Genomic DNA, 14,432 nt, shown 5'->3' on the forward strand with positions numbered 1-14,432 from the left:
GCAGATGGAAGAATAAGTGGGGAAGAAAGAGAGCAATTTTTCTGAGCAGCAAGCACTCCTTCCACGACACAAAGCAGCTCCGATGCTGGACCACTACAGCCACTACGACACCAGTGAGAAATGCCTGTAATTAGGAGGCTGGCAGTTCTCTGGGCCTCAGCCCAGAGTGACAATGCAGAAAGAATTTCTGAGCCAAGCTGAGCCGGGTGATGGAGGAGACACAGTCAGAACCACTCTAATCCCATCCCTCGGCCGTGCCTGCACCACCCTCTTCTCATTTCTCTTCCCTACCATGACGCTCACTCTCCCCCAAACATCACTGACTCCCCTCCTCCTTCTGAGGGCCCAGGCCCTGGATGCTCCACTCAGCCAAGACAGATCTTCACGTGCAAGGAGAGCAGTGCTTTAATTCTTCCACTAGTGCGACGGACCTCGTCTGGCCAAAGGCCTCACCCCCTCCCAGCCTCCCTGCCTGTTTCCCTCACCTCCCTTCTCAAAACCCCTGGAGCTGATGGGCAGAGTTGGAAGAAAAAACACTCCTATTCCTGTTTCTCCACTTCAAGCCTAGTCTGTGTGCCCCTGCAGGTCTCCCTGTGATGTGCAAGACAGCTGCCAAAACACTGCTTGATTTTTGTTTTCAAACCTAATCTACAATCCTGTTTTAGTGCCACTCTGAATTTACAGCATTTTAGCCAAATGACAAATGCATACTACAGAGCTCAGAGCCAAACGCTCCAGACAAGGGAGGGATTACAGAGCAGTTGGCAGCCGGATGTGGTCCTGGTTTTCTGCACTGTGTGTTCTGCTTTGGTAGGTCGGATGGGACTGAGGTTTGGGGAAGACAGATTTTCTCCAGGGAGGATGTGCACCTATGGGAGATGTGTGTTCTGCAGGGGAAGGGGGAGTTGTGAGTCTAACCTTGCAGAGGTTCTGTTGTTGGATGGAGAAGTTTACTCCATGAACCTCAAACTTGTGGGAACATGGTAGAGGTGTTGCTGGGCCTCCCAGCTCAAGGTGATCAAGCCCTTGACACATGTATCAGGAAGAACTTTACCACTAACTAGTCCCTAGGCTGCTGTCCACCAAGACTTGAAGCCAGACTCTTAGGAACACAGACATTTCCGCCAATGACTGCAGAGTTTCTGCTTCACCCCTGGGGGCCATGTACCACCTCTGAAAAGCCACTTCCCAGAGAGTCTGAATGGTCTTCAAGGGGCCACTTTCAGGACACTCACTCATCCCAGCCACTGGATAAGATTCTTTGCAGTCAGGAGCGAAGGTCACTGGGGTCTGAGATGGACCCACCCCACCCAAACGCTGCTTCTCTTCCAGTTCTGATGAACCACCGCTGCTGTTGCCTCATTGAGCTTTCCCAAGAAAGTCAAACCTTTCTCCTCTGAAAATATTTTATTGATAAATTAACTCCGAAAGCGTTCACCTCCCACCCAACTGCTGTGAAGTCTGCTAGATGGGCCACAGACCCTTCTATGGGAAAGAGTCCCATGGAGGACAGGGAGTCTCACTCACGCAGGGATGGGATTCCTGGGCATGGCAGAGGTGGGTATGGGGACTGAGGCCAGTCCCGAGGTCTTCTGAAGACAGCCCCTCTCACTCAGCACCAGAGTGGGGAGTGGTGGTCAGGAGTGGAGCACCTTGGAGCTTTATTGCTGGTGAATGCCAAGGAAAGTGGGACCACTGCCAGCCTAGGATTGCAGCTGAGGGCATCACGCCCAGGGCTCCAGAGAAGGTGGCACTAATTCCCAATCGACAGAGCCTGGCTGCTGACCCACCCACCCAGGGGCCCCTGGATGGGGAAGGAAGCCGGGAGAGGTATCTGAGCCAGGCGGGATTGGGGAAGGGTTACAGTGTGCAGGTCTCAGGCAGAGCAGGCGCCAGAAGGGGGCGGATGGCTGGGACAGCGAGGGAGCCCCCTCTTCACAGGTCTATGGTGTCGCTGCCCATGCTCAGCTCGTCGATCTGTCGGCAGGCGTCCAGGAATTGCTCCTGCAGCAAGGCCTCTTCGGCCTGTAGCTCAGGAGCAGGCTCCGGAGAGTCGTGGGAAGGTGGAGACAGGGCCTGGTAGGATCCTGAGGCCGGGAGGCTAGGGCTGCTCCCTGAGGGCCTTGGGGGACTGAGGACGCAGACCAGCGGACAGCGGGGGGGCCTGTCCGGGCTGGAGCACAGCAGCATGGACGAGCTGTCCCGCGAGAGTCCGCACAGCGAGCCGGATGAGGCACTGCTGCCCGCGGCCCAGGCCCCGGGAGAGGGGAGCTCTGGGGGAACCGGGGAGCCAGGGGCCTCCTCAAAACTCCCACTAGACCCGGCCCCCGTCTTCGCCCCCAGCGACGTGGTGCGGTAGAGGCCTAGTCCGGGCAAGGCTTCCCCGAAGGCAGGGCCCTGGAAGAGGCCGGGCGTGAGCAGAGCCTCGCTGCAGAGGGCCTCCTCGATGCTGCGCCGCAGGTTGATTGGGGAGGGCGGGCGGAAGTCCACGGTGTAGTCGCTGCAGGGGGAGGAGGCCGGGGAAGGTGCCGGGTTGGCCGCCGCGCCTTCGAAGCCCCGGGAGCCACCTCCCTGGAGTAGGAGGTCGGGGCCTGGCCCCGCCAGGGCGCACAGCTGCAGCAGCTCCGCGTCGCCACGCGCGATGGCGCTACCCAGGGGCTCCTTGTCCGGGGGCCCGGTGACCCAGCCTCCAGGCAGCAGCGGGGCCGCGTGGCCCGGGGACAAGCGGAAGAGCTTGGCCCAGCAGCGCGGAGGCACGCGGGGGCTGCAGAGCGCGGGGTAGAGGCCCAGCAGTGCCAATGGGAGCGCGACGCCCACCTCGCCCAGGCGCAGGCCTAGCTGGAAGGCCCACCAGGACCAGGGGCCCTCCAGGCCAGGCTGGCCGCCGTAACCCAGGGCATGCAGCACCTCGTAGCCCTGCAGGGCTCCGCTCAGCAGCCCGAAGGTACCCGCCACCGGGGCCGTGCGCGCCGCGCGCCGCCAGGACTCCCGCGGGGCAAAGGGGCTGCGCGCCTGCGGGAGAGGTGTGGCGCCCTTGAAGCCGGACCCTCCCAGGGGCGCTCCGGCGCGCCGCCGCCGACCCCCCCAGCAGGAGAGCGCCAGCAGGAGCCCCGAAAGGAGGGCGGCGAGGAAAGCGTGCAGCCCGCGGGAGGCGAGCCGCAGGGGCCGCAGCGGGCGGTGGGCGGCGCTCCCGAGGGCGGCGGCGGCCGCCAGCCCCAGCCCCAGGAGGAGCAGCGCGGCCAGGCCGGCGGGACACCGCGGCCGGCGCGGCCGGGCCAGCAGCAGGCAGGCCAGGCCCAGGCCGGCGGCCAAGCAGGGCAGCGGAAGGTCCTGCAGCAGCAGCCAGGCGAGGGCGGGCAGCCGGTCGCGGTGCCCATAGGCGTCGTAGAAGAGCGGGAAGGCGCGCGTGGTCCCGGCCGAGAACAGGAGCAGGTCCAGCAGCGCCAGGCAGGGGGCGCCGGGCGGGCAGCGCCAGGGCAAGAGGGCCAGAGCCAGCAGCGCCAGCAGGGCCACCAGGCCGAAGAGTGCGCCTACCCCGTACACATGGGCCTCCCAGGCCAGACCCCAGCGAGCCCTGGCCTCTGCCCAATCGGCCTCCAGGGTCAGGAAGAAGAGGGGCAGCCGGGCCACAGGAGGCTGGCCCTCCCCTTCGGGCAATTCTCCGATGCTGCAGACCTCTGTCCCGCACTCTGGCTGCACCGAGGGGTTCCCAAGGCTGGCGGCAGAGGGGTCATCTGGACCAGAGGTGGGGATGGCGGGGTCTGTGGGCAAAGAATGTTTGTCTGAGGCAAATGTGCAGCCCTGCCCCTGCCCACCCGACAGCCAGCAGCCTGTATGCCAGTCAAAGAGTCCTCATGGCATCCAGGATACACTTGTCTTAAAGATGACACTGCCTGACTTCTCAGCTCCTCGCTTTCCCCTCCCCCATCAGACTCCTCACGCAGTGGTTTCAGCTCTCATCCCTTCCCTCCGCCCCAACCCACCCCCAGTTCCCTGCTTTGCTCATTTCCCCTCATCACTCTATGATTTTACTGAAAAGGGTTTTTCTTAAGAAGTCATGGAATTTTACAACTGGAAGGAACTGTAGAAGCCCCCTCTAGTTCAATCTTCCCACCAGGAAGGAAGCTTTATTAAGAAGAGGGATTTGGGGCCAGCCCGGTTGCCCAGTGGTTAAGTTCAGGTGCTCTGTTTCCGGGCCAGGGTTTCACTGGTTCCATCCTGGGTGGGGACATGGGACCACCTCAGGCGAGGCTGAGGTGGTCTCCCACATGCCACAACTGGAAGGACCCACAACTAAAATATATACAACTATGAACTGGGGGGATTTGGGGAGAAAAAGCAGAAAAAAAAAGAAGCTTGGCAACAGTTGTTAGCTCAGGGGTCAATCTTTAAAAAAAAAAAAAAGTACAGGGATTTTTGTTTGCTTTGCTCACATCTGAATCCCCATGCCTAAAATGGTGCCTGGCACAGAGTCTGCAACGAGCAGATATTCGTTGAATAAATGAATCCTCTTATTTGCCAGATGAAAATACTGAGGCTCTGCCAAGAGGCAAAGTGACTTATCCAAGTTCATAAATTGGCAGAGCTGCAACTAGAATCCAGATCAGAGCACCACTCTGAGCCCCTTTCCATGATTTCAGACCCTCTTCATAATACTAATTTGTGGGGCCATCCCGGTGACACAGCAATTAAGTTCTCACGTTCTGCTTTGGTAGCCCAGGGTTCGCCAGTTCGCATCCCGGGTACAGACATGGCACTGCTTGTCAAGCCATGCTGTGGCAGGCATCCCACATATAAAGTAGAGGAAAATGGGCATGGATGTTAGCTCAGGGCCAGTCTTCCTCAGCAAAAAAAAAAAAAAAAAAAAAAAGAGGATTTGTGGCAGATGTTAGCTCAGCACTAATCTTCCTCAAAAAATAAATAAGTAAAAGTAAAAAAATTTAAAAAAACACTAATTTGCTTGTCTCTTGTTCTGCACCCCGACTCCCAACTCCTACCCTCAGTGCTAGGAGAAGCTTCCCCTGCCCTTTTTCATCTGCCTACCCCTTCCCCTGTCTCTTCAGGAAAAGCCCCTACACTTGTGCATGCGCAGCAGGGGAAGAGGTAAGACCCTCCTGTCCCCAGCACCTTGAGGAGAATACGTTTCCTATTGACTGGCCTTTCTGCCCACTATACCCCCAACCCTCGGCTTACCCATGGCTGTGGTCCCCATCCTGACTCAACCACAAAGCCATTGATCTAAGGCTCTTAATATAGATGCCCCTTTGGTTCTCCCCTTTTACGGAAGGTGACATTGAGATGGAGTCCCCTGGGCCTTGAGGCTACCCTTGAACTCCCCAGCAAGGAACAACTAGGGAGGTCACAGTGGGATAAAATGCCATCTTAGTAAGTGAGCCCCTTAGGTGCTCTTGGGTTTGCTAACTCAAGCTTCCAGTCCCCTCTTGTGCTTCAAAATCTTCCCCACATTCCTTGGGGAAAGGGAAGTCAAGTAAGAGAGGGCGAGGAGTAAGATCCCTAATTCTCCTCTCCTAGAACAAGAGAGGAGTAGAAAGAATTAGACTCAAGGATTCTCTCCATGGCCAGGCAGCAAGGGAAGATACTTCTGGCTGAACCTCTCCTTACCCTACCTAGCAGGTTCAGCAGAACTGCATCTACAGGCAGGGATGCAGTGAGGAAGATGATGGTGAAGGATGGGGACAGCCTGGTGGGGATGGGGAGGAGCACAGGAGGCAGATGCAGAATGGAGGGGGGCTTCTGACAACTAGACTCCTGCCCCAAATGCCTAACCATGCCTCAGCTGGACAATACAGGAAGACCCCAGGAGCACCCCCCGCCCCCCAGGGAGTGCCAGCTCATACTGAGAACAGGCGAAACAGAGCAGTCCTGAGAATAAGGGAAAGGAGTGAGGGGGCAGAATGTGGCTCTGGAGAGAGGGGAGAGGAAGATAGAGTTGGACAACTGGGGAGGGCAGAGCAGAAGCAACCAAAAAATTAATTTCACACAGCTCACTGCCTACTGCAAATGGCAGCATGTGCCCTGGTTCCTGCTCCATCACATTCCTTAAGTCTGAAATGGAGAAGAGTACGCACTGCACAGGACTGTTATGAGGATAAATGGATGATGTGTGCAAAGCTCTTTGGAGTGTCTGGTGCATAAAGAGCATTCAATATATGATCATTGTTGGTAGCATCATTATCAGCTAACGTTTATCATCAATCAATTATCAGTTCATGTTTGTGTGAATGTGACCATTTCTGGCCTCAAACTAGGTCTTGAATTGACTGATAAAAAGACTGTTGTCCCTTAGCACATCCTAAACTTGCTTAGAAAGTTAACAGTTAGTCAAATGAGTGAACATCAACACATTGTCTCACTTTGTAAACTCTGTTTAAAGAACACCATTTGGAGGGACTGACAATCCCTAAACACCTAATGAAGACACAGCCACAAGTTAAGTAAGGAACCAGTCACTGGGAACGGACAGCTTGCTGATGGGGGGGAGGGCATCAGCCTGAGGTTAGCGGGATCAAACACACACACACACCCTCCCACCCATGCTTCCTTGGTTCCCACCAAAGCCCTTGCCCAGCCCACTTCTTTTGCAAAGCAGATGAGTTTGCTTGGCCTTTCCTTGGCCTTGGTGGGCTCTGCAGAGAGGCAGGGAGACCAGGAGCCCCACACCGCTTGCGCCAGCCTGCTGCTCCTCATGCCCTCCTCCTTGCTCACTATACAGACAAGTGCAGCTCTCGGATGTCTGCTCCACCTCACCTTCTTCCAGCTGCACTTCTCACGTGAGGGCCACAGGAAACCCCGTCTCTCACCTCTGACCAAAGCACTATGGCAGCTAGAGCAAATTTCAACATTCCTAAGAAGCCAAAAAAGGCTTAAAAACCAGAAAATAGGCAAAGCACTGGCATAGCGCGGGTATTGGAGGAGGGAGTTCTAAAGCAGCAGCACTGCTCTCAGGGGGCAGGGCATGCCCCTGTGCCCAGCCCTGGGCCAGGCACGGGTGGAGACAGGGGAAGAAGACCCAGCTTCTGCCTTTGAAGGGTCCACTTGACCTCATCTCCTGTCTCCCCATTCGAAGCTTCCCCAGAAGGAGCCCTTGGTTTCCCCCAGAAGACCCCAGAAAATAATGACTTCCTAGGATCCCACTCCTGAGCAGGCCTCCCTTTCAAGGTGGTCTCACTCTGGCCCCATGGCCCCTCTTGACTTCAGGGGCAAGGGAGGAGATTGCATGTCAACACGAGTAATTGGTGAGGCTGGAAATGGCTGGGGAGGAGTCAGGGAAAGGGGCCGGCTTGACTTTTGGAAAAGTCAGGCCTAACTATCCACCAGCTACCCAGATCAAAGGCTGGGGAATCACTCTCCACTCTGGATGCCAGAAGCTGCAGGTTGTTTGGTGGTCTGGCCCCATCATTCTCCCCACCCCCACGTTCAGAATCATGAGGATGGATACTGTTTGTAAGGGTGACAGTCGAAATATTTAACAAGTGGAAATGGAAATGGTGCCAGCCAATCATAACAGATGCCAGCCAGGGTGGTCAGGGAGCAGAGGGGGCTGCTCAGGGGGCTAAGGGCAGTAGCTACTTATCAACTGCTATGAAAGTCTTTCAATATGCTAACGATGTGTACAACCGTTCCACTGAGTACTGGCTGAATACAAGCTCTGTCCGAGGTGAAGGGGACCTAATGGAAGAGAAGAGAAGCCCTAGGGTCAAAGGTTAACTGCACCTAGATTAGAAAGAGCCTAGAGGAGACACAGAGAGATTCCCTTTGTCCCCTAACTGCTTGACACTCCTCCCCACACATGCTGCTGGCATGAGCAAGTCCCCTTGGCCTTCTTTCTCTAGGAGGCCTGAAGCCCTTCTGGGTTTATCCAAGAGGAATAGCCAGGAAGAGGCTGGGTTCCTGCAGCCATCAGTGAGGCGGGTGAAGGAGGGCGGGGCCGGTGAGCTGGGCTGCCTCTGATACTGTCCAGACTCATTAAACCTGCCTGGCCAGCGCTGTCACTAAGGCTGACAGACTGCCAGCCAGCATCCTTCCCCTGAGGCCACAGAGCCTGCCCCCATCCCACAGCAGATCCTGCCACTGCTGCACACTGGGCTGGATGGGGAAGGGACGGCAACCTCCTCATCCACATGCCCGGGAGTTCTGTGACCACGTAGGAGTGAGCGAGAATCAGGCACTGTGTTGTCTGGAGCTGGAAGAAGCTGGAACGACCAGTGGTTTCCACCGCCGAGCAGGTTCCTAGTGTGGGGTGGATGCACAGCCACAGTAAACCCTCTGCACAGCAAAGCTGGGCCTGGAGGCTCCTCTACATGGCTCCCTTGGCCTCACCTACCAGAACCTCTCCTGGAGCAGTGTGCCCTCCGCCCTGTGGGATTTGTGTTGTCCCATCACTTCTTAGGGCTAGGGTTGTGGTGTCTGAGATGTAGGGTCTAGAAAGTGTATTTGGGGAAGAAGCAAGGTTAATAGCTTCTATTTAATGAGCTTCTACTTTATGCCCAGCCTCATGCCAGGAGCTTACATTATCTGGATGCTTCACAATAACAAAATAGGTACTGTTATTAAATCCTTGATATATGAGAAAATTTAGGTTCAGAGAAGTTAAGTCACCTGCCCAAGGTCACCCAGCTAGTTAGTAAGTGAACTGGGATTCAAAGCCAAGTCTCAAGATTCAAGAGTCGCTGGTCTTTCCTCTGCACCACCAGCCTATGTGCATGTTCTGAAAGGCCCCTTTGAATAAGGATGGCGTCTGTCTGCTCAAGGTCTCCTCTTCAACGTCTTCCCAATGAGGGCCCAGCTCTGCCCATATCTGACAGCAAGTCATGTCAGATCAGACGGCAAAGGAGAAAGCCCCAAGGTTGGGGTGGGGGGTGGGAAGGCAGCCAGCACAGACTGGAGCGGAGGGTGGGGTTAGTGCTGAGGCTGTGGAAATCATGAAGGCGTTCCTGTGTCTGTTGGCCTCTGATACATTTGTCTACATCCTGCTCTGCCCGTGATTGCCAAACTCCCAGAAGACCATTACTTAACTCTGTGTAGGACCGTCCCCAGCAACACTTGTTCTCAGAGCATTAATATATATCTCTATGGTGATGATGAAGAGAATGGTGATTATGATTATGAGAATGAAATAAAAGGGTCCCAAAATGCCAGTGAGTGGCTAGGAGGTAATAAGTGCTCAATAAATAATTGTCAAGTTCAAATGAAGAGGATACTTACCTAACAATGCTGTTGCAATCAAGGCAGAGCTTAGGGAAGCAGCTGGGTCCAGCGGGCTTTGGCTTGAGAGCTTTCTCTCCAGGGGGGCTGGGGGTGGGGACAGAGAGGTGCCAAAGAATCCTGCAAAGGGAACATGTTGGGCTCTAGTGCCATCCTACCACCTAGCCTTAGCCTCTGGGGCTTTGGAGAAAATCCTGTCCTTCCCCAGAGCTTGCACTAAGGGAGTCACTGTCTCAGGGATTATAGCCACATGTCCACCAGGAGCTAAGCCACAAGGACCAAACCAGACTCAGTATGGCAAAGAAGGCATTTCCTCATGGGAGCTGTGTCTCATGTCCCAGGGCCTGGGAGAAGCGATGCAGGCCTCCCTCGAGTCAAGGAAGAAAGGGAGGTGCCGGTTAGGCCTCCAGCATAGCACCTGCCACATAGAGGTCTTCCACAAATGTTTGTTGCAATGAAATAAACCCTCACCTGGAGAATCCGAAACTCTGAAGGCAGAGGCTGGGGATGTAGTTGGGCCTGGGGAGCTGGAGCCTGAGAAGTTCCGGAGTGGGGATAGAGTAGTGCCGAAGAACCCTGCAAAAGGATCCCAGGCTGAAGCTTCCTCCTAGCTGCCAGGGCTGCCCAGCAGGGGCTCTCCCCAGGATGGGGTGGGTACTCACCAAAGGGTCCCAGGCGCCCAGCAATCTCTGCCAGGCTGGCCCTCAGGCTGGGCAGCAGGGGCAGCGTTCGATGCCCAAGCGTGGGGGCTGCACCCGCTCTCAGTGCCATGTCAAACTTCAGCTCCAGCTCGCTCTGGTGGGGCCGGGGAGCACTGGATGGAGATGCTGTGGCCGTCAGAGCAGTGTCCCAGGTCACGGTGCCCATCCTGGGCTGATAGGGAGCAGTGGGCTGGTCGGTGGGCCCAGAGAGCGGGGATGTGGATTCCAGAGGCAGGGAGGAGGCCCAGGGAGTAGAGCTGCCTTCAGCAGAGCCCCACTCTGGGGGGGAGTTCCCAAGGGAGCTCACCAGCAGTTCCCAAAGGGGGTCAGTCCTCAGCCCACTGGCCACCTCTTCCACTGGTTCCCGGCTCAACCCAGGAGAGAGCGGCTGGGTCTCTGTGACAGGGCTCCCCCAAGCAGCGGCAGGTCCCCGAAGGTGGAATTTGAAGTTAAGTCCCAGGTTGAGAGACAGCATAGAGGCCTCACTCTGAGGTGGTGGGGTCAAAGTGGTGAGAGGGGCACCTGGGATGGAGGAGGCAGGCTGGGGGCCCACGGGAATAGCAAGCAGGACCCAGCAGAACAGCCCCAGTCCCAGACAGCCATGCCCTGCCATGGCCCCACCTGGTCTCGGGTGGCCTTGGAAGGCAAGGGGCTCAGTTCTTCTGCACCTTTTGAGCACGAAGTTCCTGGAGAGAGGAGAGGCACTATGAGCCCGGGGTACCTGGGATCTGATGGCCTAGAGAGAGGCTTCTGATCACAGAGAAGCAGGGGGTGGAGGCAGGACGCAAAGGTTCTGCTCAAGGAGAGATGCCAGCTCCTTCCTGTACATTCAGGCCCCAGCACAAATCTCTGCCCAGCAGTTTCCTTTCTCTTCCAGCTAAGCCTCCCTCTCCCTAAACCCTTGCCTCCCCGACCTGCTTAATCTGGGAACCAGGGTCTGACGGCAACCAGCTGCCCTCATCCTTGACTGATAGCAGATGGGGTGGACTTGACTCCCAGACCCAGATCCCTTCTCTCCCTCTCTTCTCTCTATCCTCTCTTCTACCCTCGAATACTTGTTGAGGCCTACTATGTGCCAAGCACCCTCTGGTAATACAACTGTGAACAAGCTAACCCTCACAGATGAGTCTATTCAACCTATTCCCACTCCCACCTCTGGCCCCAATCGAAGATGTTGGCCCCCTCACTCACTCAGCCCCCAGGGGAGCACTGTGCCCTGGGAGGGGCAACGCACAGGGCTGAGCGATCTGGAGAGATGGAGAAGGCAGCCTGGCTCTGCTAGAGAAGCAGGGAGCCCTGGGCAGGAAGAAGCTCTGTCCCTTCAGCCTTTCCCCCTTTCCTAGGGTTTGGCCTGTGCTCATCCCCTTAACCCTAGAAGTATTTGGGGGAGGGGTAGTTTGGCCATCTCTGGCTTCCTGGGGAGATGGCCAGGCAGGCAAACTGGCCAAAGGGCTGCTGCCGCAGACTCCTCCCCACTCCCCAGAATCCCCCTCCACGCACACACATCTGGTGGGGGAAGGGGAGGGCCAGCCAGGGACACACGTGCACCGGGCACCCTTACATCACACATACACAGCCACACCTAGCACCCCTGACACACTCACCCACTCACCCTTCACACACCCCTGCACAGAGTGCACGCACACACATAAACACACACATTCGGTCCGGTCCTGCTGAGCCCCCCTCCCTCCTACGTGGGTTCAGACCCAAGCTCTGTGAGCTCCCAGCCTCCTCTCTCTCTCTCTCTCTCTCTCTCTCACACACACACACACACGCACTCCTACCTCACAGACATACACAGTATATACAGTCACATAGGCGCACACACCTCTACACACGCATTCACACACTCTTTAAGACACATATCACACTGTCATCCCCCCACATACACACCCCTACACACCCACCCACCCGTGCAGGCGCGCATACACTCTCTTTCTCCCCCTCTCTCTCCTTCCCACTCCCCGACCTGCTCCTCTCGCTCCCTCCCGAAGGCGGGTCTCCTCTGCCAAGTCCCCCGAGAACGGGCGGTCGCGGCGGCCCAGGCGCCCAGCTGGGGAACGCTCCGCCGAGTCTCGCCGGCTCTCCCGGCCGCTCCCGACGCCCCCTCGGCCAGTCCCGGCGACTGCGGCTTCGCCGACGCGCTGCCCCCGGTCTGGCAGCCCGGCCCGCGGCCCGCAGCGCCGTCCCCAGGCGGGCAGCCCGGCCGGCACCCCGCGCTCCCTCCCCGCGGCGCCGCCTCCCGGCTGCGAGCCTCCCTCCCCGCCAGAGCGCCCGCGCCGGGCTCCGCGGCACCGCGCTCCGCCCGCCCTCCCCGCCTCGCTCCCGCCCTCTCCCCTCCTCCTCTCGCCCGGCCCGCCCCCCGCCCGAGCCCGCGCACCGCAGCGCCCAGCCGCCGCCGCCTCGGCGCGGGTCGCCCCCCGCGCGCTCATTCACCCAGCGCTGCCAATCAGCCGCGGCCGGCGCGGGCGCCGCGTGCTCAGCCCGGCGGTGGCAGCACACTCGCCCGGGGTGGCCCATCACACGCGTCCACACGCACGCCTTCCCCGGGCAACACACCCGCGGGCCCGGGCACCGCGCGTGCACACACATTCGTGTGCGCACACGCACGCACACACCGGCAGCCTGCCCCAGGATGGCACCCCAGGCAAGAAGAACCACTGTGCTTATTAAGCCGTGAGTAGAAGTGTAATAGGCACTTCTACACCTCTTATCTCATTAGTCCCCGTTTCACAGATAGGTAAATTAAGGCTCAGAAAAGTAGCGAATTTGCCCAAGGTTACACAGCTTGGCAGAGACTCGAACCCAGTCTCTCTGATGCCCTCTCCACCAGCTGGTGACTTTCAACAGTTGTACCCCTACAGGGAAGTGCCTCCAACACTTCACAGGTGAACTGCCAAATGTCAATCCCTGTGGAACACTTCTTTTTGCTAAAACCGATCACTCAAAAATACTTAGAGTTTCAGAAATGCCTGCCAGGAACAATGGTGAGCTCAGCTGCTGTGAGAGGTGGATTACAACTTGTTTCCAATAAGGGCCAGAGGAGAACAGTGAAGTCCAAGAAAGTGTGCACACTCAGGAATGTAAGAGAGCCCACAAGGCTGCCACAGTGTTGAAGATGACTAAGGAGCAGGGCCGTCACTTTGTGGACCATGTTATGCTGTTGCAGTGACTGATTTAAGTGATACTGGTTCATTTATGTTGTCTTGAGTCTCTAGATCCCCTCAAGTGTCCCTCGAAATCCAGACATCCTACTGTGTGCCAAGAACCGGGCTGGATGCTTTATGAGTCTCCTCACTCATTCCTCATCACAGGCCAAAGAGAGGGAAAAATTATTGTCACCGTATTACGGCCTTGGATGTGACCATGACCCCCTTTCCATCCACCCCTCCCTTGCTGCTCTGCAAGGTTGCGGAGGGGGTGCTTAAAGATTACCTAAGGCTGGTTCTGTCTCAGGTATAGAGAGCTAGCAGAGGACTTTACCAGGGCAGGTGCTCAGTGAGTATTAGATAAGTGAATAACAAACGAATGAATGATTCTAGGCCCCAAATGGGCAATGGGTTACATTTCAGAAAGGCATCCAGGACTCATCATCTTATCACAGAATCCCCCCATTTTATGTAAGATAAAATCAGGCCACCAGCTGAGCCCCTTTCCAGGGAATGTCACGATGAAGTCTGGGATCTATTCTGGGTCCCTAAACAAAATATTGCAAAGGGCATTCCCTGCATGCACCTTCAGGGGTCGCTATAGGGTCCCTCCTTTAGCAGGACACCCCTCTCCCAGTCCTTTACGGGCTGCCTGGAGGCTGCATACTGGGATCCAGCTTCTGGTTTTCATATACTTAATAAAAGTTATCCCGCTAGAGACATTTTCCTTGAATCCTCCTCATAGAAAGGCTCATTTCCTGCTAATCATGCTCACTTGAAGACTTCTAAAGGGAAACACAGAAATAAACATACCCCAGTACGTTAAAATAGCAATCCTCCATGACCAAGTAGGGTTATTCCCAGGAATTATATTTTAAAAAATACATCGAAAAGGGAAGTTAGCTTTCTGGGTTAAGATGGTGATTGAATGCATATATCTAATTTCACTCCCTCCCAAAACCCCACTAAAACTTCAATAAAGAGATTTTTAAATCAAGAGATAAACCTACAAGGATGGAGAGAACAGAAAAGAGACAACAACCACACAATTTTTGAAGCAGGATGGCAGACAGCCATGTGGTTACTGACTTATCAGCCCTGAGGGAAAAGACAACGTCTACTGGCAGTGGGGGAAAATTGAGAGCCAATTTGACTTACATTGCAAGGTTCTCAGAAGGCACAGAAGTCGGCCATCCAAGGTACCTCTGGAACCGTGGAAGAGGTTGCTAAAACAAGGACCAGGGTGAGAAGAAGTTAGAGCCTGAGATCTCTTCCCCAGCTGCTAGCCACTGGGCAACAGTCCTCCCCTATCCTAGTAAAGTCTGGAGGATTTGCCTATGGAGGAAGTAAGATA

General features: G+C 56.2%; 1 protein-coding gene across 8 annotated transcripts; it reads right to left on the bottom strand.

Annotated features, from left to right (window-relative positions):
- Window positions 1–1,395: 1,395 nt before the first annotated feature.
- On the bottom strand, window positions 1,396–12,224 carry PRRT4 (proline rich transmembrane protein 4). Of its 8 annotated transcripts, none has more exons than XM_044754406.2 (6): window positions 11,899–12,223; window positions 9,888–10,612; window positions 9,697–9,801; window positions 9,226–9,345; window positions 3,535–3,761; window positions 1,396–2,500 (listed from the first exon to the last, which is right to left on the bottom strand). In XM_044754406.2, exons 2-6 carry the CDS (start codon window positions 10,537–10,539, stop codon window positions 2,315–2,317), a joined length of 1,290 nt encoding a protein of 429 aa, XP_044610341.1. In that variant the 5' UTR covers window positions 10,540–10,612; window positions 11,899–12,223; the 3' UTR covers window positions 1,396–2,314. The 8 variants fall into 8 exon arrangements, with proteins under 8 accessions (XP_044610341.1, XP_070368990.1, XP_070368971.1 ...); XM_070512889.1 differs by lacking the exon at window positions 11,899–12,223 and adding an exon at window positions 11,118–11,270 and having other exon boundaries at window positions 1,396–3,761; window positions 9,888–10,098; window positions 10,548–10,612; XM_070512870.1 differs by lacking the exon at window positions 11,899–12,223 and adding an exon at window positions 11,118–11,270 and having other exon boundaries at window positions 1,396–3,761; window positions 9,888–10,098; window positions 10,234–10,612.
- Window positions 12,225–14,432: the final 2,208 nt, after the last annotated feature.

Source organism: Equus asinus, chromosome 1 (genome assembly GCF_041296235.1).
Source record: "Equus asinus isolate D_3611 breed Donkey chromosome 1, EquAss-T2T_v2, whole genome shotgun sequence".
In the NCBI taxonomy this organism is placed as follows: domain Eukaryota; kingdom Metazoa; phylum Chordata; class Mammalia; order Perissodactyla; family Equidae; genus Equus; species Equus asinus.